Raw genomic sequence first — 20,118 nt, 5'->3', positions numbered from 1 at the left:
CCGTGTGGCCCTGCCAGTGCCAGAAGCTTTAGGACTGCGAGCAAAGTGGATGTTGGGCTTGAATGGGAAGTGATGAGTTTGTACGGTGCTGCATTAGGTGGCAGCTAAAGAGCGTATCATTTTGCTGTGAGCTCAGATGTCAAATATGAAGTCCTCTACAAATTTTTGCTGGCAGTGGCAGCCGGTTCTTGGTGGTCATATTTGTTGAGTTGTGAAATATTTCATTCCCCCCCGGCCCATGTCAAGCTTGCCAATTGACATTCGGGCTGTATTGAAAACTGGGCATTTTTCATCAACAAAGGTGATTAAAAAAAAGAAATGTTTGTAAATACACGCCATGTACTGTGTTCACAATATTATACTAAACTTTATCTCCACAAATACAACTGCGATATCAACAGTGTGAAAATTCCGATGTCTTTTAACGCATCACTTTGCTTTATTTGGCGTCGTCGTTACCATGGTGATATGCCTTCGCCTCACGCTTGTTGGTGGGTAAAAACTATTATTATGGCCTCGATGGATTTTCCAGCGACCTATTATGGCAAAGTTGACAAAAGAAATCCGGTCATTGTGTCTTTTGAGCGAGAAATTAACTCGTTTATGACTGTCATGAAACGAGTATCGTCCACCTGCCAGGACAACGTCTCGTATGCTAAAGGGTAAGATAGCTAACTTCTAAATGCTGTAGTAGGCAAGCAGCACGTTTTTTTTTTTTTTTTTTTTTTAAAATAAACAATATATTTTATTTTCAAGCTGTAAATAATATAAACAAAACAGTATTATGGGGGGGGGGGGGGTATTACAATTTGGGGTTATTGATTACCTATTATTGTATGGCACTGTCATGATATTGAATGTTTTGTGTTATTAATATTGAAAGGATTACACTGCTGGCAGAGATCTGGCAAAACTTCAAACCACGTTTACCTTTTAAATTGTATCAGGACCGCATGTTACGAATTGGAGACTTTCTCACTGGACTAAAGGTAATTGTCAAACTGTATTGAGTCATTTTTTTGGTCATTTGTATTTATGAGTCACTTCTTTACTCAGTTGTACCAGGCGGCTCTGTCACAAGGCTACAGTCTGCACCTGCTTCAGTTCTGCTCAACTAGTATAACTGACATTAAAAGCGTGGACCACTTTATCAAATGCTTCTTTCCTGGAGGTTTTGATGCAGACCAAGATGTCTTGATCATGAAGGTATTTTATTTTCATGTATTGTGATTATTTTTCTTCCCCCATCACTACAAGTGTTCCTGTGTAGCATCATAGTTGTATGATTTTTGGCTCCTGGTATGTTTGTATAGGTCCGCTCAATGCTGGGCTGTGCACAGTGCATATTTGAGTTGGAGAAAAGGCCCATGGTTCTCAGCCAGAAGGGGCTTTCCAAACTGCTGCATGTGCTGAACTTCATCAGGATAATGATGCAGGCATTTCAGCAGAACAAGCATTACTACTGGATCACTTATAATGGTAGACTAGTTTTCTTCATTTCATGGGACAGTAATTCTTTTCTGTGAAACAGATGAGGCCAAACTTGATCTTTTCTTTCCAATACTTTTTCCAGGTACATTGCACATCTTCAAAATGTGTACCTACCTGATGTCTTTGAATCATAGTGCAAAGGTATGCCGTGCAAGAAACGTCTCACCTTAAATTCTGTTTTCACATGAAGCAACTTTTTCCTTTTTCGTGATCTCTTTTAGGCAATGGAGTACATTCTGTGGGCAAGCCTTACTTTAGAGTCAACCATGCCTCTCATGACTATTAAACATCTGCCATGGCTTGTCAAACTTTACTGTACTGTTTGTTACTGTTACTATGACAACCGTGCTTCCCTACAGGCAGAGGTGAAACCCAGCCCAACTTGAATTTATGTGTTGGATCCAATAAAAAGGTTGTCTTCTTTTAATTTTGTATTCCTGTGTTTTTGTATGCTTACAGGAATTTGCCAGGAGAGCACTTGGAAAAATCAATGCACTCGCAGAGCAGGAGAAGGATAAGGAAAATGATAGTGCCGCAAACAAAGAGACTCAAAAGACCTTTAGAGAAGCCTCCATCAAGGCATTGGATCACTTTTATCCGTCCATTGTCTGATTTGACTTTTAATTGTCTTGAACTTTTGTTTTTCTTCCAGTTGGCTACCATGATGTTCAAGCGGGCTGTGTTTGAAACCAGGAGGAAACCCAAACATATGATTACAATCAAGAGCAAAACTACTCCAAAGGACTTTCCAAATGTACAGAAAAGAAATCAATGTTTGGTTGAAAAGTCAATTTTGAAAAGTTGCATTATTCCTAAAGTTGCAGTATTTTATTTTATTTTTTCAATTCTGAATGTGCCGTAGATCCCGTGGCCTCGTAATGCCACAGAGCGAATGCTCATGGGCCTTTTCGACAGCAGTGCGGCACAATTCTTGGCCATCTGTGAAGCCCTTTGGGACAGCTCCATGCGCCCGCTACAGGCAAGAGTACCGGAAGAACTCGAGCTGCAGGAAGTGGTCCTGGAGCTCCTTGCCTCTGGTATTAGTATATTATCTGGTAGGTTAAAAAAAAAAAAAAAGATACAATTGATCAAGTGAGATTGTAACTGGAATTTATGTCAAGGAGTGGCTACAACTACTGAACAGAAACGTCAAGACCAGTCCGGTGCACCTCTTAGTGCATTGTCCATGACATCAACGCTGATGGAATTAGCTATTGCAGGTTGTTTGCCGTTGTTTTTATTTATGTTCAACAGCCAGTGAATCATTTTGTAAGTTGTTTTTGTCCCCAGGAGAAAACAAAGTGCCCGTCACGACCGCCGTCAGATTCATCAAGTTGATGATTCAGACCAAGCAACCTGATGTTTTTGTTGAACATTCACGAATGATGCTGGAGATTTTGTCTGTGAGATTCTTTTTTTGCTCGTCCGGTTTTTGTAGAGAGAAAGGTCATGATGTCTGCTTTAATGGACGCTGTCTTTGTGTGTCAGGTTGTGGAAGGTCCTGCATTCCGGAAAGCGGAATACGAGCTGGCCTTGATCAATGGTTTTATTACTCTGAAAACTTCACACAGAAGGCGTCATAGAGAGGACGTCGCTGGTAGTAGAAGTGATTGTCTGGTCCAACATTTTCTATCTTTTCATGAACAAAGGCACTTTTTGTTTTTTCAAGATCACGACACACACCACCAAACAATTATCACAATAAAAAAAATTGCCGGCATAGAGAAATGAAGACAAAACATTTGCAGTTCTACAGCCCACCTGATATTCACACACATCTATCAAATGATGTTTTTAGTGCCAAATACAATCCTGATTATCGAGTTGTATTTGAATCTGCTCTTGTTTTGTGCAGACAAACTCCGGGGGTCACTCGATATCATCATTGGCCTGACCGAGACTCTGCACAAGGCAGTTTGCGAGTCTATTCCAGTAAGTTAAAATTCAACAAGATTAATGTTGTGACATGGAGGATTTTCTCACGGTTCGAATAAAGATGCATGTATTGCTTTGTAGGAGGCCCAGCCGGATACCGAATTAGTTTGGGATGTTCTGCTCTTTCTCTGGGGGAAACTGAAGCTGGTGATTCAGATGGATCAGATTAGAAACCCAGAATACACACAGGACCATGACAAGGTGAAAAATTGTTTCAAAACACTTTCCATGGGATTTATGTTGCGCTCACCTCTTTCTTTATGCAGTGGGCGTGGTGGCTCTTCATGCAGTGTGAGGTGGCCTTTGCCTGTAACCTGGCAACGGTCGACTGCATCAAGACAGCCGAGATGATCAACACTTTAGTCTTACTGCTGGAGAGTGCGGCCGATCGCACCGAGCAGGGTGAGCAAGCCAATTTTGTTCTGGATCATGTTGTCCTCCCTGCTACTAGAATACTTTTTGATTTCTAAAATGTCTTCTCCATAGTTCCACTTAAAGTCAAAGCCGGTAGTGAAAAGAAATACTGCTTCACTCTGCTGAAGGTACTGAACTAATTTGCATAAATAATAAGAATATATAATAAGCTAGGGTTGATTTTTTTTTTTTACTTTCTTGTACAGGGGTCACGTAAAGAGCTTCTTCAGAAAGTGTGCATGGTGGTTGAGAAGGGTTTCGAGGCTCTGGTCAAACGTGTGGTCACATTGATGCCCCAAGATGGCGCAGCTCCCCTTGACATTACTTACCTGCTGGCAAGTGCATTCATTTGGCGCTTACTTCAAAAAAAGTCTTCCTGTTCGGGTGCTGTGATTGTCTTCTTCTCCAAGAGGGAAGATGGAAGAGGAAACGCTGAAATAAGTGAGAAGCAAAAGGAAGAAATTGTTTCGGATCTAAAAAAGGAATGGTCCCACCCGTCCACTCATACATTCATGCTTGCTGTCGACATTCTACTTGAACTGGACATTATTTACCACCGGGCATCTCTCAAGTTAATGCAGTTAAATGCAGGTGAGTCATTTTGAATAACTATAACATTTGCAGATGCTTATCTTCTTTTCTTTTTTTTTTAGTGACCGAATCTGACCTTCTGGACAAGATCAAGAAGAACAAAGTGTCTAAAGCACTTTTCCTGGTCCAGAAGTCCTTGCTGTTGTATGATGGAAAGACGTCTAATGAGTCCAGTGTAACCAGGAGTCTACTAGAGGTTGTATATTAAAAATGGATATTCGGCTTGTGCATGAAAATTTCAAGATGAACCTAAAATTCACAATAACCTTTCGAAGGATTTACCACTAACCAAATCACAACACTCATCACTTTTACCAGGAAGCTTGTGTATTAATAGAGAAGGCAGCGATAGAAGAAAGAAAACTATATATCGCCAACAGCCCAAAATTAGCACATGAAAATAAAGGCAAAGTAATGAAGGACGAAAAGGAAATCCCTCCACCTCGACCTGTCTTAATCTCACGCACCAACAATTCCTTAACCTTTGCTCCTGCTCCTTACCACATGGAGGGACAAGTAAAATTTTCCTCTCTTATTATTATTATTATTTATTTATTTATTTATTTATTTATTTTCAAGCGCACAAACAACACAATTTGCTTCCTTCATCAATCAAGGTGTGCTGGTACCAACTGTGCGGACGTGCAGCCGAGGGTCTCGACCTGAAAGTCCGCCTCGGAGACTGCAGCCTGGCGGGAACTGGGAATTTGGTACGCTATTCATTTCAAACATCATCGATAGCATGACTGTGACAAATTGTTCGCAGGTGCCGGCAGTATGCGGTGAATGGCAGCTGAAGGCGGAGAGGCTAGAACCCAACCAGAAGTACGTTTTTGCCATAGCAGCATACACCAACCAAGGAAAGTTACTGGGCAATGCAATTGGAGCGTCCACCTACCCACTAATGACTTCCATGCCGCAGTCGCTGCTTTCCTCGTGGGCTCACTTGGCACAGGTATTCCCACATTTGCAACTATTGTTGTTACCAAAGTGACTTTTCTTTGACCTTTGTTCTCAGGTGGCATTTCAAACCAAACAATTTGACATTGCCAAGAAAGCCTGCAAGGAATTATGGAGTTATTTTACCTTTCCTGATATCAGGCCTGACAAATCACAGGATCGACTCACTTCAAAAGCGTGAGGGACTCAAACCTCAAACACCTAAATGTTTCCTTTACTCATCTTAGTCTACTTTTGTTTTTCTTTAAAGATTGTGCATGAAACATCTGCAATGCTCATCTCCACTCCTGTGCCAGCTCTTCCTCACGTCCATCTTCATTGAGACAGACATCAACATTCAGCAGCAATCACTCCTCTGCGACTCAGGAAGCATCTGTGGACTGTTTGTCTGGAAACAGGTGTGTACAGCGTAAGAAAGAATCGTTCATCTTTTTAAAATGGATCTCGCATGTGTTGCTTATTTAGGAAGTCAGACTAGCCGAATGTGAACGATTGCTAGTAGCCATGGACTTGGCAATGTGGTTAAACGACAGCAGTTCTGCCGTTCAAGCCGTCATAAGCTGTTACGGCCTTTTGGTTCCGTTCGTCTTCCATCAAATCAATTGCGATCCTGCAGTCAAGGTCAAAGATCATTTGGACTTTTTCTCCCCCCCCCAGTGTAACAATGTTGAAACCAAATTACCGTCGTTTTCTTTTGCAGTTGCTGACCAAATGTTTGAATGTATTGAAAGACAATGAAGGGCACCTCAAACAAAAATGGTCCAGAAACACAGTGGAGACACTTATGCATATGATTGGCTGCATCACCAACTATCTAACCAAGGTTGTGTGTCTCCTCCCTTGGAAGCATCAAACCCACACACAGTGTTTGAATCGAAATCATGAAGCTTTGATATTTATTATCCATCACCTCCAGGCGTTGCGCGCACTGAATGAGCATCAGAAGGCCTCCGTGGTGAAAGATCGTGGTCAAGCTCTTCTCCAAGATGTCTTTGACGCCCAGGAGAGGTTCATTGGACTTACTTGCAAACGTCTGTCGGTAAAGAGAAAAAGTTTTGTTTTGTTTTTTTTCATTCTCAAACTTAACCAAACTTTTTAAGTTTGGATTTTCAATCCATTTCCTGTGTTTTTGCTTCCGTGTGCTCAAAGTCAAGGACCGAAGATCCTGGAGCATTGAAGAAAGAAATGAAAAAAAGTATGCAACTGAAGGCACTATTTCAGAAATTCAATGATGTCATCACAGCTGATGCAGATCCTGATACAGTAATTGGTAATAATCTTTAAACAAATAATTGAATTTTGAAATACATTTTCCCATCAGAAATAATGTACATTTTAAAAAAAGCAAGAATATTAAATTGCTCTAGTTTTCCATAATCAGATTATATTGGCTATGTTTGTTTCCGTAGAGAGTTCCCCTTCCCTGAAGGGTTCTGAGGACACTGCCACTTTGCGTGAGCGGATCCTCACTAGCACGCTACAGCATGCCTATCGAATTGGTAGGTAGCGTATCAAATTAACATTTCCCATTTGCACTTATGCGTCTTGTATTTTTGGCCATAGTGATGCAGCTCGGCACCCATTCAAATTTCGTGGAGATTTTCTCGCTCTTACTTCAGAGAGCCTTAGAGGAAGGAGAGATTGATATTGTTTTACAATGGGGTGAAACCATATTTCGTTTTCTCTCCAGGTATGAGTTGTTACAAAGCATAGTTTTACTTCAATAAAAAAAAAAAAAAAATTCTGCTTTTGTTCTTGAATCAACAATGGATTACAGAGATTGTCTTCATGCAAATGCTCTGTGCCAGGAGAGACGAGGAAATGATCAAATCCACCAAATGTCCGGAGAGAATCAACTCGTGTGAAAAAGAAACTGAGACCACTGCGACGGAAAGTCAAACATCACAGGTAAACACGGATGCTCAGCGGCCGTTCACAATAAGATAAGGAAAACCTTTCATTTTTGCAGGAGACATCGAATAAGCCTATTAAGAAACGCAAGAAGCTTCGACGCGGAGCACTTCTGACGGCGAGAACCGTCAGGTAGACTATTTTTGACTCGGAATTTGATTGATGGAATCTTAAGATTCTGTTATTGCCCTAGGGAGCTGAAGGCTGTAGACCGCCTGCTGTCTTCAATGAACGCTCTGGTGCAACGCCACACCAGGCGGCTTCAGTTGAGAAGGAGATGCACTGAGGAAAGAGTGTGGAGGTCTCAGATCAATTACACCATCGCTCAGGCACATCTTGCACTATTCCAACAGGACGTAGATCCATTCCACGAAAGGTCCCTGCAATCCAGGTTCATACATTACGAGTACTTCCCATAACAGCAACATTCTGACAGGGCTTCATTCATTTAGTTTGTTTACGTTTCAGGTACAGCCACTTAAATCCCTCAATCTTCTTTCTGGCCAACTCTGGTGTCCTGCTGAAGAGGAACTTTGAGGAACAGCAAGCCACCATCCGTGAAGTTAATTCAGAGACGGACTCATCACAATCTGAGTTATCAGATGACGGTTCGAGCAAGGATAAAAATGGTGAGTAAGCTGCGACCATAAAAAAAAAAAAGAAAAAATGGAGATAATAATTTGCTTTCTTCCACTAGAGACTAGTTTTGACAGTGTGGAGAGTTGCGAGGAGGTTGATGAACCCCCTCAAGCGCTTGAGGTGCCAAAAAACATCCCAATGGACTCACTGGAGAAAGCTTCTTTTTATATACGAAGGGCCATGGTACTGTTTGTTTTCCTACACCACATATTTTTAGATGAGCTTATGAAAATGTTACAATTTATTTTATTTTTTTCAGACATTAGCCCACCGTGGAGGTCACTGGACTAATTTACAGAAGGTCTGTCATACTGTGTGGGAAGAAAGCAACAGACTTACTGCATTACAAGAGACAATTTGTCATTTTCAACCTCCGGCCTCGGTTGCATTGCATGAATTGCGCAACACCTTCACCCCCTTATTAGTGCTCGCAACAGATCTTATCATGGACATGCTAAGCAGACTGGGAGTACGTGTCACATGCTCCATAATTTTATATCTAAACAGGAAGTCATATCTGAAATGATTTTGCTTTCTTCCATTCACACCCGAAGCTGTGGCATCTTTATGACGACGTGACTGAGGAAGACCCGGAGTTCAATCTTCGTTTCTCAGGCCCTTTGGATGACTGCACCCAAGTTGACATTCGCTTTGTGTACAGTTTAGTGTTGCGCACTCTGGAGCTTCTCCACGAATGTGGAAAATGGGAACACTTGGCACACTTTGCTCTCATTTTCAACTCATACACCCGGTAAATAATTTCAGGCACTTCGCAAGGAGGAGAATCCACTTTGATATTTTCTATTGTCATCCTAGCGAACGATTCGCCTTGACCGTGACTCCGCTGTTGGTCCTGGCCCAGAGGAGGCTCCTCGAAAGGATTTGTGCCAATGGCGGGTGTAGAGTGCCACAACCACACCACGTCAAGACTCAATGGGCCACCGGCAAGGAGGTAACACGTTAAGACATCATCATTCACAAATTGTTCTCACTGCTTTTTATGTTTTAGGTAACATACAAGAGTTACGCGCTGTGTCAGCTATTTAGCGGGTGGGTTCGTCAATCTGCCAACCAGTCATCAAGTTCTGTGAAGTTCGGAACCAATGATGAAACTGAACTCATAGGTTAGAACACCCAACTGTAGCATGTTTTTAATCATGTGACTAATCTTTTCACGTATTGTTGTTAAGATGCGGAAATCAGGCGCTCTCAGGATCTCGTGTGCGTTCCTCTGGATGTGGCCAACACGCTCCACTATTACCGTCAAGCTATTGAACGAAAACCGCATTGTCTTCAAGTCTTCCGTTATAGCAGATCGTTACTGCTACTGCTACTAGCTCACACGCAACCCGGTGTTGAAACCGAGCAGTGTTGTGAGGACACAGCAGATGTGATTGATTTCAATCCCATACTTAACACCACACCAAATATTCAGCCTTGGGACCTGATTAATAAAGGCCACATCACTCCGGATACGCTCTACAATCACCCCGTCAACCCCGAGTACCTGTCCAGAATCATCTCGACATACTTTGCCGCCACAGGTAAGAACACAAAATACAAAGGTTCAGAAAAAAACAAAATTCATTGAACCAACAATATTTTCATTTCTTACAGAATATCTTCAAACCAATCACCAAAAATCCCTCAGTGTGTTTGCTCTACATGAAATGGGAAATCTACATTTCTACGATTCAAACACACGGTCGGAAAAAATCTATTCCGTGAATCTGTATTTGCACGCTGAAACGAGCATTTTATGATGAACCTTTTCTAGGATGGCGCATTGTTGTTGGAGTAAAGCCGTCGATGCCGCCTTACACAGCTCAGCGGTGATGGATAAATGGGACTGGGTGTCTTTTGGGGGCGGCACCCAGCAACACACTCTAAGACAGGCTGGTCTTTGGGGATGTCTTCAGGCTGCTGTGATCACCGCTAAAATTGCGCAGTAGGTTCAAATGAGATCTATTAAAATATTTGACAGCGTGGGCTTTTAACATGGAACATTTGTGTAGGTATATTCTAACTTCAGATATCAGCCAGAGGACCAAGTGCTGTCTCTTATCAGCTCACCTTTTTAAGGTAAATAAATTTGACACTCACCGTGAGTTGTTATTGCATTTTTTAGATGCGCTTCCCCGTCTTCCCTAGTGTGTGCTGTGTTGCTCCTTGGCTCATCCTCTGAATGACCTCCAGTATGCTTCACACAGCATCGGTGATGCACTTCTTCCCGGAGTCTACCTTTTCTCAGAACCCAACAGAGCTGATCTCGCCGCCACCGTCGGCGGCCTGAATTTTATTTGCCAATGGCTGTTTATCGCGGGCTACTACTTAACGGTACATAAAACACGTCTGCCATTCATTATTTCGGTGTTGCTAAATATTGTGTTCCATCTTCAGTAAGTGTGCTAAATCAAGTTTGCAATTTCAGCTGCTTCCCATGCTGGCACTTTATCAGCATCTGGTGGGGATATTGTGCAGAGATGTTCACCGTAATGTTGAAAGCAGAATACTTAAGGTCCGAATACGTTTTCGGTTGACTGCTCTCACCTGTTCGGAAATTATTGTGTTGATTTCTTTTTTTTTTCATTTTGTTGATATTCACTGCAGATACGAGCGCTCACTGAACTGTGCCTCTTCTCCGAGGCCATCAAGCAGACAGAGGAGCTTTCAAGAGGGGCCGGGATTCTTCTTCCTAATGGACGCTATATTGTTCGTGAGTCGCTCCAAGTAAGAGCGCTCGCACATTTTTTAAGACCATATTTGAGAATATCAGATGAGTAATATTAAAATTCATAAAATGTGATCAAATAATACAATGTGCTTGTTCAGCAGTCAGAGAAGATGTTTTTTAACAACAAGTCCCTGTTGGACAATGTCCAGGTACTGCCTCTTCTCCATTTCCGTGGAGTTTATCATTCCGTCCGTGTTCTGTGAATTTGTTTGTTCTTCCTACACTTACCATGTGACGTCTGTCCTAGGCTTTAGAAGAACTTGTGAGCTGTGAGCTTTCTCCAGAGGTCAGCATGCTTTATGGATCCACATTGAGTCTCCGATTTAACCTCGCACGCGTTCAGCTCATCTTGGCCCTCAGTAACTCAGTAACTGGACCTCCTGAGCCAGGTCTGCAGATTATTTTTTTTTAAAAAAACTTTGTGCAGGATTCATTTTTTTAATGATTTCATATCTGCTTAAATGAAATAAAAATAAATATACAAATCTGATTTGTGACAGATTCTCAAGTGGACCCAGAAGAACAGGAACAAGTCCAATCGGACACTGAGGACTCGGAGCAACAGAAGGAAAAGCCCAAAGGATTTGCTTCCCTGCAGAACCTCACTCGAGCAAAGATCAAGGTAAGATCTTTGCTTCACAATATTTCCTGTCCTCATTTAGCATCTGTCTGTTGTGCTGCAGTACCTTCTTCTAGAAGCAGCTGCCCGCTTTCTGGACTCCATTTTGGAGAAACTTCCATGTCCCTCCTCCAGTAAAATTCAGAACATGGAGTTGAAACTTGAGGCAAATCTTCTCAAGGCTAACCTTTACCTGCAGCAAGGACATATTGCACAAAGGTATAAGCACTTGGTGGATGTCTTCATGTTTCATACATTGTGCCAATTTATTTCATATCTGTGCATCCTCAGTTCTGATGTGGTAGTTTCATCGTTGGTGCTACTGCAGGACATTAAAGAATCTATACCAGATTATAAGAAACCATCTTCTGATCATCCACCTACTGAAACCGAACAGGTCTGTCTGAAAATGTCTGGGATTAAAATAAAATATATATTATATTTGCAAAAGTGACAAGAATGTTTGATCTCTTAAAGTCTCGGGTGGGTATTTGTGTTCTATTCCGCCAACAGAGAACTGAGCCGTGCACACAGTATGAGGACTGCCCCAGTGCAGTTGAGGCCAGCGAGAGGGTCGGAGGGGGTCTATGGTTACGTTTCCGTGTGGCACTGCTACGTTGTGTTCTTTTGCAGGCTGCTGATGTCACAGTCCCCAATCCAGGTTTGTCTTGGTCTCACGTTCAGGCTCAAATTGTAATCCTGAAATTGTGGCAAAATGTGTGATATATATATTTTTTTTAAAGGTAAGCTTCACGAAAAGGCAGCTCAGGTTTTGAAGCAGAGCCTGGAGGACTGTGTTCTTTTGGGAGATGTCGACACTCAAGCCCTTTTGCTGGTTGAAGGCTCACAATTAAAATCACGAAGAAACAGGGGAGATGATGGCTTGTTACTACTGCAGGTATCATCACAACACATTGAGAAAACAGAAAAAAAGAAATACCACTGTAACTCTATTACGTTTATTTATAGGAAGCTGTGAGCCTTCTGTCAGGACGGACTCGCATGCCACCGGGATCCAGCGTGACTCTGATTAGAGCCACTTTGCGTCTTAGCATCCTAAAAAGCACACAAAGCAAACTTCTGACTCTAACTCAGAAACTTCTACAAAAACAGGTACAAACATTACAGCACATACAAATAGTTTGTACATAAATGCTGTAGCTAAGTTTGTTTTCTTCATTCAGCTGTGTGAGTTTGGAGAGAATGTTACATTGGAGGATGGGAAAATTTCTATTTCTCCTCCTGGACCCAAAAATATTTACCTCCCTTACATACAAATGTTAGATCAACAAACTTAATAAAAAGGTGAGTACTACTTTTTAATACTTTTGGTGTGTGATGATAGGAAAGACATACAAATGTCTTAATGTTCTCCTATAGTAACAACATTAGAAATAATGGATACATCCATGCATATGTAAATTTCATGTAAATATACTTTCAGGTCAAATTTTGTATCTCAGTGCAGTGCAGGAACTTCTGGAACTTGCAAGCCAATTAATGAGTTTGTTAAATAAGAATAGCAGCTATTTCTGTTAAGAATTCAAATAAGAAGTTATAATTTTAATGAAAATGAATGACCTTTTTTGTTCTCCCCCTGATTCATGTTTTTATGTATTTTGTTTTAATTGTCTTAATTTGTACAGCATATCCTGTTCATTAATTTAGCATTTAATTACTCCACCTAATCAATCAAAAGGATGTTCTCATTTTTAAAAATGATTTTGTATGAATGTATGAATTTGATTTATTGTAATAAAACACGTTGACATATACAGTAGTACTAGTTTTTATTCAATTATAATTTGAGCGTTTTTTTATCAATATTTTCTATTTTCAAAAGTGAATGTAGCCGTCGGGTACCAAATGTCATAATGTTTTTGGATTATACTTTTGGTTCTGAATCTTCACCACAGGGAATCGAACCTTTTCCGGAGGTTGTCATTATGTGTTTTACTTTTACAGCACAAACCGGAAGTTGTGTGAGCTCCTCGACGTGTATTCAATGCCTACTTGACTAACGGCATCCGTTTCCTCCTCCCGTCCATCAAACGATGTTTGACATTTGGAGAGCTACCGCAAACCGCACTGTTTAGTTAACCTATTACTGCTCATCCCTAACTATGAAATTCTAGTCTAAGTAACTAGCCGGCGCTTATGCTGGCTTTAATGGGTTTTCGAGAGGAAAGATGATCGCCTCACTTTCTCGGGGAAGTTTGCTCGAGGAGGTGCTGCACGGAGGCTTTAACGAGGTAACCGTTGTCTTGTTCCTGTTTAGTAGGTTAGCTTCAGCAAACCACAACGACATGAGCGATTCTGTTTATTTCATAGTATCAAACGTGTACTATGAATATAGGTGGTTTATTCTGAATATACGTGGTTTATTCTTGCAATGGTCAAGAAAAATGCCAACTAGAATGTTTAACGTGGTTATTTTACCCCAAAACAAATCAAAATTTGAACAGAAACATGCGTCACTTTTTGCTTGTCACAAATAAGTTTACCACGGCTAGATGATGGATACAATAAAGCTAAAATGTGCGCTACGTATTAGTAAAAATGTGTTGTTAATGGGTGGGTTGTGTATCCCGGACAACGGTGGTCACGTGATCTGACGGGACTACTAAATAAAATAAAGGAATAAAACCCTTGAAATATATGCGTGTGGTATTTTAAGGCAACTGTACCTTTGGACAATATTTTTTTATAGTTTTAAAATAAAATGTAAAAAAGATTTGGAGTTGGGGTACAGATGGCTGGCCCCACCCCCCTTTGTCCTGGCATGATAAACAAAGGAGCACTATTTTCTGCCTTGAGTGTCCCATAAGGAAAACACTTTGACTTAATTGAACCGTGATGTTTTTTTTTCTTTTTTGTGTTCTTTTTTTTTTTTTTTTTTAAATACAGCAACAACTGACCACCTACATCTCCTGGGTGAACGCTCAGCTCAAGAGAAAACCTGGACTGAAGCCGATCACTGACCTCAGGAGGGATCTGCAGGATGGAGTGGTTCTTGTACAGCTCATAGAGTTAGTTGGTAAATGCACACCAATCCAGCATTGTCAAAATTGTGATTGGACAAAGAGTAATAATTATCTGCACTACGATCAATAAAATTTTGCTGATGTCAGGGCTGCCGCAAAAGCTTGGTGCGTTTCCCAATACGACCGCAAGAGGGCGACTCTCCAATATCACACACTGTCCCATTGTCAAAAAAAGTTCATGAACCTGTAGCCTCTAGAAAGGTCATATAATTTGTATCTTGCTGTTTTTTTTCCCCTGAATAATATTTGTGACAGCTGGGGAAGTGCTTGAGGGTGTTTATGTGGCTCCTCAAAGCAAAGAAGATAGCAGGAAGAATGTGGAGCAAGTCCTGCAGTTCATCGCCTCCAGACATATACGCATGCCTCATATGTCAGCAAGAGGTATGGTCTTACCATCGACATTTTTGGATGGATTTGAAATGATTTTCAATGATCTTTCTGCAGACATTGTTGAAGGTAACCTGAAATCTGTGATGAGGATTATTCTGGCCCTGGCTGCTCACTTCAAGCCCTCAGCCAATCACAGGGTGGCTTCAGGAAGTGTCAGGGGCTCAATAGGCGTACCCTGCCACAATCCTCTGTCCACCGTGGCACTGGCGCAAGGTGCTGCTGCTACTCTAACATCAGCCCGATATGACGCCTCACTGCCTGCAAGTGCGTCACGCATTCACAGGTACGCTATGTGCAACCTCCAAAGTCAAACTGAGTTAAACTACCCCTAAAATACTTGAAAAATCTGTCAATCAAACTCAGCCTTGTTATTGCACATCTTATCTGTTCTCCGTGTGACTGTCAAGATGTGGTCAGTCATTGTATTTGCATGATAAAGCATAACAGTAATTTCAAATATATCCTTTCAGTGGCTGGAGGTCAGATTTGGACAAGAGCGTGTGTGTTCGTGCACTGGTGAAGCAATACGAGAGAGGAACCCCGGACGAGCAGGACAATGCAGAGACCAACAGGTAATTGAAAAATGGGTACCGACACGTCTCAAGGCTTATCTAAAGTTGAAATTCAATGTAACAGCTTGTAATTTCTTTTGTTGTGGGCCTGAGAGTTTGGCAATAACTAATAACATTTAATGCTATAATCTTAAGTGTGAGGAAAATGTTTAAATATAGCAAACAGTTGACTGTTTGTATCTATTTTCACGGCAGGGGCGGAATGTGCTGAATTTTGCTTGCAGTTAATGTGACATAATATCAATGATTTGCTGTCTTTAACAGTTACTTCTCCACACTAACAGAACAGTAGACTACATTCTTCCATTTATTTCTATGTGTGTTATGCCCGATGGGGTATACGATGGGTTGGTAACATGGTGTGTGTGTGTGTGTGTGTGTGTGTGTGTGTGTGTGTGTGTGTGTGTGTGTGTTCCAAAGCAGATGATTGAGGGGGGAAAAAAATAATAATCAGCCTTTATCCTCTTCAATCACATGTCGTGTTTTAGGCTGGCATTGCATCATACTGAGAGGCGTTTCTAATATTCTGGTTTCTTTTCATTTTTTTTTTTTTTTTCTCGCACTGATCGGTGCAGCAGTATTAAGGAGTTGAACCCCATCATTGTGTGTGGCTTAATTAGGAGATAGGCTTTTGTAGGAAAAGCTGTGTTGGTTGCCATGGTAGCATGTGACTAGCAAGACGCAGAGGGCGTGTGCATATTTGTGTGTTAGAGTATGGAAGATGATGAGCTAGCATGAGTCTGGTGGACCACAGCACACATCAGTCAGATGGGGGCAACGCAGATTAAATGGTAAGATTAATTGTGTTAAAACTGTATTACAAAATTATCTCGACTCTATGGCGTTGTGGCAACGTGCCGTGATATAACCGTATGTTTTGAAAGCCTTTGTGTTTTCTCTTGATTTATTTGCACACTATATTTCTTTCTTTGTTTCTCTCGAGTCTCAGCTCAGTGAGTCCTTTACCATCTCCCAGAGCTCCACCCAGCACCCAAGCAGACCAGCAAGAAGAGCGCTCGCAATCAGAGGACCAGGGTTAGCGTTACGTCTCGGAGTCACGACGCGTTGCGTGATTTGTGCCTCATTATTAATTACTAAGTATCTACATGCAGTCGAGTCTTCTCTTACCGAAGCGGAGACGACCTGGGAATATTCCATCGGTGAAACTTTGAAGAGGGAGGTTGAGGATACTCGTAAAATGGTGTCGGCTTTGCAGGTAGACACAAGTGATGATTGTTTGTGTTTTTCTCGTTTGATAAATGAATGAATAAATGATTAAAAACAGCTTTAAAACTATTTAATGTAACCGTATTGAACTTAAAAGTTGAATCCAGCTGAACTGTGCTCAGGCATTGACTTTTTTTTTAATACCACTAGCATAGCATAGTGTCAAATAATTATTTCCATAACTATTTTTGTTGATGGTGACAAAAAGTGAACTTTGCATTGCTCCACATCGCCCCCTGGTGTCAACTGTTTATCTTTTGTGCTTCTGAGGCCCTGCTGCTGCAAGGCTCTCTGCCGGAGGACGAGCAAGATCAGTCTTTAAATATAAATTTGGATGACGGTCATCCCGAACAACAGCTGGTAAGCATTCCCGCTTCCTTTCATATGTTTTAATTGATATTGCTACTTTTTATTTTATTTTGGAGCCCTCCCTTTTTATTCCCACCCTGCTTCCTCGTGCTCCACACAGATCGCATTTCTTGACACACTGTTGTGTGTGTGACAATGTAGCTATGTGTGTGCGCTGACACGGGTGTCAGTTTCCGTGCATTCTCACACTCCTCCTTTTGTTCTCGCTCTCTTTCCAGGTAGTCATCCGCAGCCGTTTGGATCAGAGTATGGAGGAGTCTCGGGAGCTGAAGGTACGTTTTTGTTTTTTTGTTTTCGTTTCAAGCACTTGATTAAATCCAACAAGCTCTTTCTTGCTATGTCAGACACATTCATATTTAACTCACCGGTTTAGAGGGAGCTGTTGTGCTGTAAGCAAGAGATGAGACACCTCCAAGGAATCAAGGCAAGATACAACGCCGAATTTACACAATAGCGTCAGGTAAGATCAAGGTTGTTTTTTTTTTTTTTTTGCTTATGTGATGAAAATTCCAGGAGGCCCAGCAGCAGCGCCTGTGCACTCAGGAGGCAGCCATACTTCAACTGAAGCAAGAGCTGCTTCGGGCCAGCTTGGCTAAGGATGAACTGAACAATCACAAGGTATGAAAACATACTCAATCACCGATTTGAATGTCATTTTGGATTCTAAGGATAGGATGTTATTTGTCCTAGACCGAGCTGCAGTGGAAGCTGGAAGAATGTAATCGCCTGTGGAATGACTGCAAGGTGGACAGACAGTACTGTAACTCAACACCATATGTTGCTTTCTTCTGACGGCATTACATAAAACCCCCTTGTTTCTTCTCAGTAGATATTTCTTAATTGCATGGTCCGCATTGCTGGTTTCAAATCTCGTTGTTGTTATTCCTCTTTTGAGTTGGCTTTAAGCAACTTATTTGTCTTCTGTTTTTTTACCGAAGAAGGAAGTTGGGCAGAAGGACCGACTTCTGCAACAGCTCAAACAAAAGCTTGAAGAAAGTCAAAAGGAGCAGGTAGAGCAATCATGTTGAATAAGTTGCATTTTGTTCCACGGGCGTCTTACTGGGCGATGTTTTTTTTTTTTTTTTTTTTCCACCCAGAGTGAGTTACAAAAGGAGCTAGACCACAAAAACAGCATTAGGCAAGAAGTATTGATTAGAGATCTACAACAGGTAATATAATTACACTACGACCAAATTCTGAACACCAGGCATGTATTTGACAATAAACCTTTTTCAGATCTCCCCATGCACTGGAAACAATGGCTATTGCCACTCTGGAAATCCTGCTTCCTCCATATCAAGTGTAAGTTGTTATGGATAATTCACTGACTTTAAGCAGACAATGAAACTGCATTTTTTTTTTTTTTTTGCAGGCAGAGGAGGTTCAGCTACTCAGAGATGCACTCCGAAGTTTGAGGAACGACTTCAGAGCCCACGACCCACAGCACCACACACTGGACACCCTGGAGCAAGGCATCGTGTCACTTATCGACAGACTGCATGCTCTACATACACACAGGGTATGTGTATTTTAGTGGGTTCGACCTCATCAAACAAAAATGTTCCTTTTTGAATTCTTCCCCTGTGAATTTTATTCACCCCAGGCTAGAGGGAAGTCTCCCCGACGCAAAGGACAGAACAGTGATTGTGACTCTTGGCCAAGTAAGTCGAGTAGTCTGCGAATCACGAGTTATGCATATTATGCGTTTTGTCATCTGCTGTGTTTCTGGTTTGTTTCCTTACAGAGGTTTGTCAGTCCAACAGCACCTCCAAACCCTCCACTAAGATACTGTACTTCACTGGAAGATCTCCAACACCTTCGATGATCAACATACCCAAAAGGTGCTTTAAGTATGACGTCGGAATATTGGTACAGATGGTTTCAATGTGAGTGTTATATTTCTACAGGTTGGGTGAGGTGACTCTCAAGGATGTGAAGGCAGCTGTGGATCAAGAGGGGAACTACAGGTACCACTTTAAGGCTTTGGACCCGGAATTTGGTACCGTGAAAGAGGAGGTAAGAGGAGGCTGATGGGGCATCACAATGGAAGACTCGAGAATTGTGTAAGGGAAATCCAATGTGGTGTATTATTTATAGGTTTTCCTAGATGGTGCCATCGTTCCTGGATGGGAAGGCAAAATTGTAGCCTGGGTGGAGGAAGACCATGGTCAAGACAGGTAACAATATCAACATGTCTCTCCTATTTTTACAGGTTTTACTAAACTCTTTTTACATTTTCAGACCTTCATAGGTGTACACGGCCACGAAACTGGAAGCTTGGACAAGACAATTTGAGATTCGACTTTTTACACTTTGTACAAGACTTAAGCAGTCAGAGATGTGGATTTTTTGTGCTGGACTCGCCGTAGTGTCAATGTTTGTCATATCGTAGAACTCAGTGCCTTGTAACCATGTCCTTGATATTGCCAGACCTTCCTTACAATGTCTCAAAAATAGCCAGAAATCTAACATTTTACAATGTCCACCTCCTGTTCCTGGTATTAGAAGTGTTTGGAATATCATTCATTCATTTTTCAGCACTGTAGACTGTTTGAATGCATTTGATCCTTTAGACTGCAACAGATGTCATTTGAAGTTTTCAGTATTATCCACCACAGGAGTTAATAGGACATTAATTAGGAAGTGGCCCGATGTTAACTTAATATTGTTTATTTTTTCCCAAATGACTCAACTGCCTTGCATGTTAACTTTCTGGACATGCTTCTGTGAATAGTTGTCAAATGTATGTGATTTATTTGCCTTAGAAATGCTGATGAATGGCACTGTTAACCTACTGTTCACTGTTTAGTTGGAAAAAAAAAAGTAATGTTTGTATTTTTAATGATGCTCTGCTATGAGTTGGACCTGTAGGACCTAACTAAGGAACTGTACCTTTATTTATTGTGTGTGTGTGTTCCGCTTCCATGTTGATGAAATTATGTCAGACCCTGTTCCCTTGCACTCATGCTTAAATACTGTTTCCTTTTCTAACAAGCCAATTAGATTATGCGTCAAACTAAATGCCATAACGGTCTGCAAAATGTACAGTTTTCATATTTTTTTTATTCTGCATTTAAAGATTTACAAACACGTGACTTGTCTTTTATTGCAGGATGTGCAAAATAAAACTGGCAGATGAAAAATATTGTTTCATATTTTTTACTTTGGTCTGCAGTACTAGTAATTCTCTGCGTGCGGTATTCATTTTACGCCCTAAAAGTT

At 41.3% G+C, this 20,118-nt stretch overlaps 2 protein-coding genes across 5 annotated transcripts; both read left to right on the top strand.

Moving 5' to 3' along the window:
- Positions 1–318: 318 nt before the first annotated feature.
- cfap54 (cilia and flagella associated 54) lies at positions 319–13,067 on the top strand. 2 transcript variants are annotated; one of them, XM_085935553.1, is made up of 56 exons: positions 319–662; positions 884–989; positions 1,057–1,206; positions 1,314–1,479; positions 1,574–1,632; positions 1,713–1,856; positions 1,951–2,070; positions 2,144–2,245; positions 2,354–2,546; positions 2,613–2,711; positions 2,782–2,894; positions 2,980–3,097; positions 3,347–3,423; positions 3,508–3,627; positions 3,693–3,828; positions 3,913–3,968; positions 4,047–4,175; positions 4,251–4,431; positions 4,494–4,627; positions 4,750–4,947; positions 5,049–5,141; positions 5,198–5,386; positions 5,450–5,568; positions 5,642–5,789; positions 5,857–6,012; positions 6,092–6,214; positions 6,308–6,430; positions 6,541–6,661; positions 6,801–6,890; positions 6,955–7,081; positions 7,200–7,299; positions 7,361–7,434; positions 7,496–7,693; positions 7,771–7,931; positions 8,000–8,124; positions 8,201–8,410; positions 8,496–8,692; positions 8,758–8,893; positions 8,951–9,065; positions 9,132–9,485; positions 9,559–9,646; positions 9,719–9,889; positions 9,957–10,023; positions 10,093–10,278; positions 10,373–10,459; positions 10,552–10,671; positions 10,777–10,824; positions 10,923–11,064; positions 11,176–11,297; positions 11,359–11,513; positions 11,586–11,691; positions 11,808–11,955; positions 12,038–12,192; positions 12,264–12,407; positions 12,479–12,599; positions 12,739–13,067. In XM_085935553.1, exons 1-55 carry the CDS (start codon positions 319–321, stop codon positions 12,590–12,592), a joined length of 7,557 nt encoding a protein of 2,518 aa, XP_085791679.1. In that variant the 3' UTR covers positions 12,593–12,599; positions 12,739–13,067. The 2 variants fall into 2 exon arrangements, with proteins under 2 accessions (XP_085791679.1, XP_085791677.1); XM_085935551.1 differs by having other exon boundaries at positions 10,774–10,824.
- Positions 13,068–13,310: 243 nt separating this feature from the next.
- LOC147043264 (dixin-like) lies at positions 13,311–20,039 on the top strand. Of its 3 annotated transcripts, none has more exons than XM_085936441.1 (21): positions 13,311–13,546; positions 14,202–14,331; positions 14,594–14,719; positions 14,783–15,011; positions 15,199–15,300; positions 16,244–16,335; positions 16,413–16,516; positions 16,798–16,887; positions 17,115–17,168; positions 17,270–17,320; positions 17,410–17,514; positions 17,587–17,640; positions 17,838–17,906; positions 17,994–18,065; positions 18,133–18,198; positions 18,269–18,415; positions 18,500–18,557; positions 18,641–18,737; positions 18,804–18,912; positions 18,994–19,073; positions 19,138–20,039. In XM_085936441.1, exons 1-21 carry the CDS (start codon positions 13,484–13,486, stop codon positions 19,145–19,147), a joined length of 1,908 nt encoding a protein of 635 aa, XP_085792567.1. In that variant the 5' UTR covers positions 13,311–13,483; the 3' UTR covers positions 19,148–20,039. The 3 variants fall into 3 exon arrangements, with proteins under 3 accessions (XP_085792567.1, XP_085792568.1, XP_085792566.1); XM_085936442.1 differs by having other exon boundaries at positions 13,312–13,546; positions 16,250–16,335; positions 17,835–17,906; XM_085936440.1 differs by having other exon boundaries at positions 13,312–13,546; positions 17,835–17,906.
- Positions 20,040–20,118: the final 79 nt, after the last annotated feature.

This window comes from Syngnathus leptorhynchus, chromosome 17 (assembly GCF_054491065.1).
Source record: "Syngnathus leptorhynchus isolate UIUO chromosome 17, UIUO_Slep, whole genome shotgun sequence".
NCBI lineage: Eukaryota > Metazoa > Chordata > Actinopteri > Syngnathiformes > Syngnathidae > Syngnathus > Syngnathus leptorhynchus.
The sequence above is the reverse complement of the archived record's forward strand: the minus strand, read 5'-3'. Positions and strand labels throughout refer to the sequence as shown.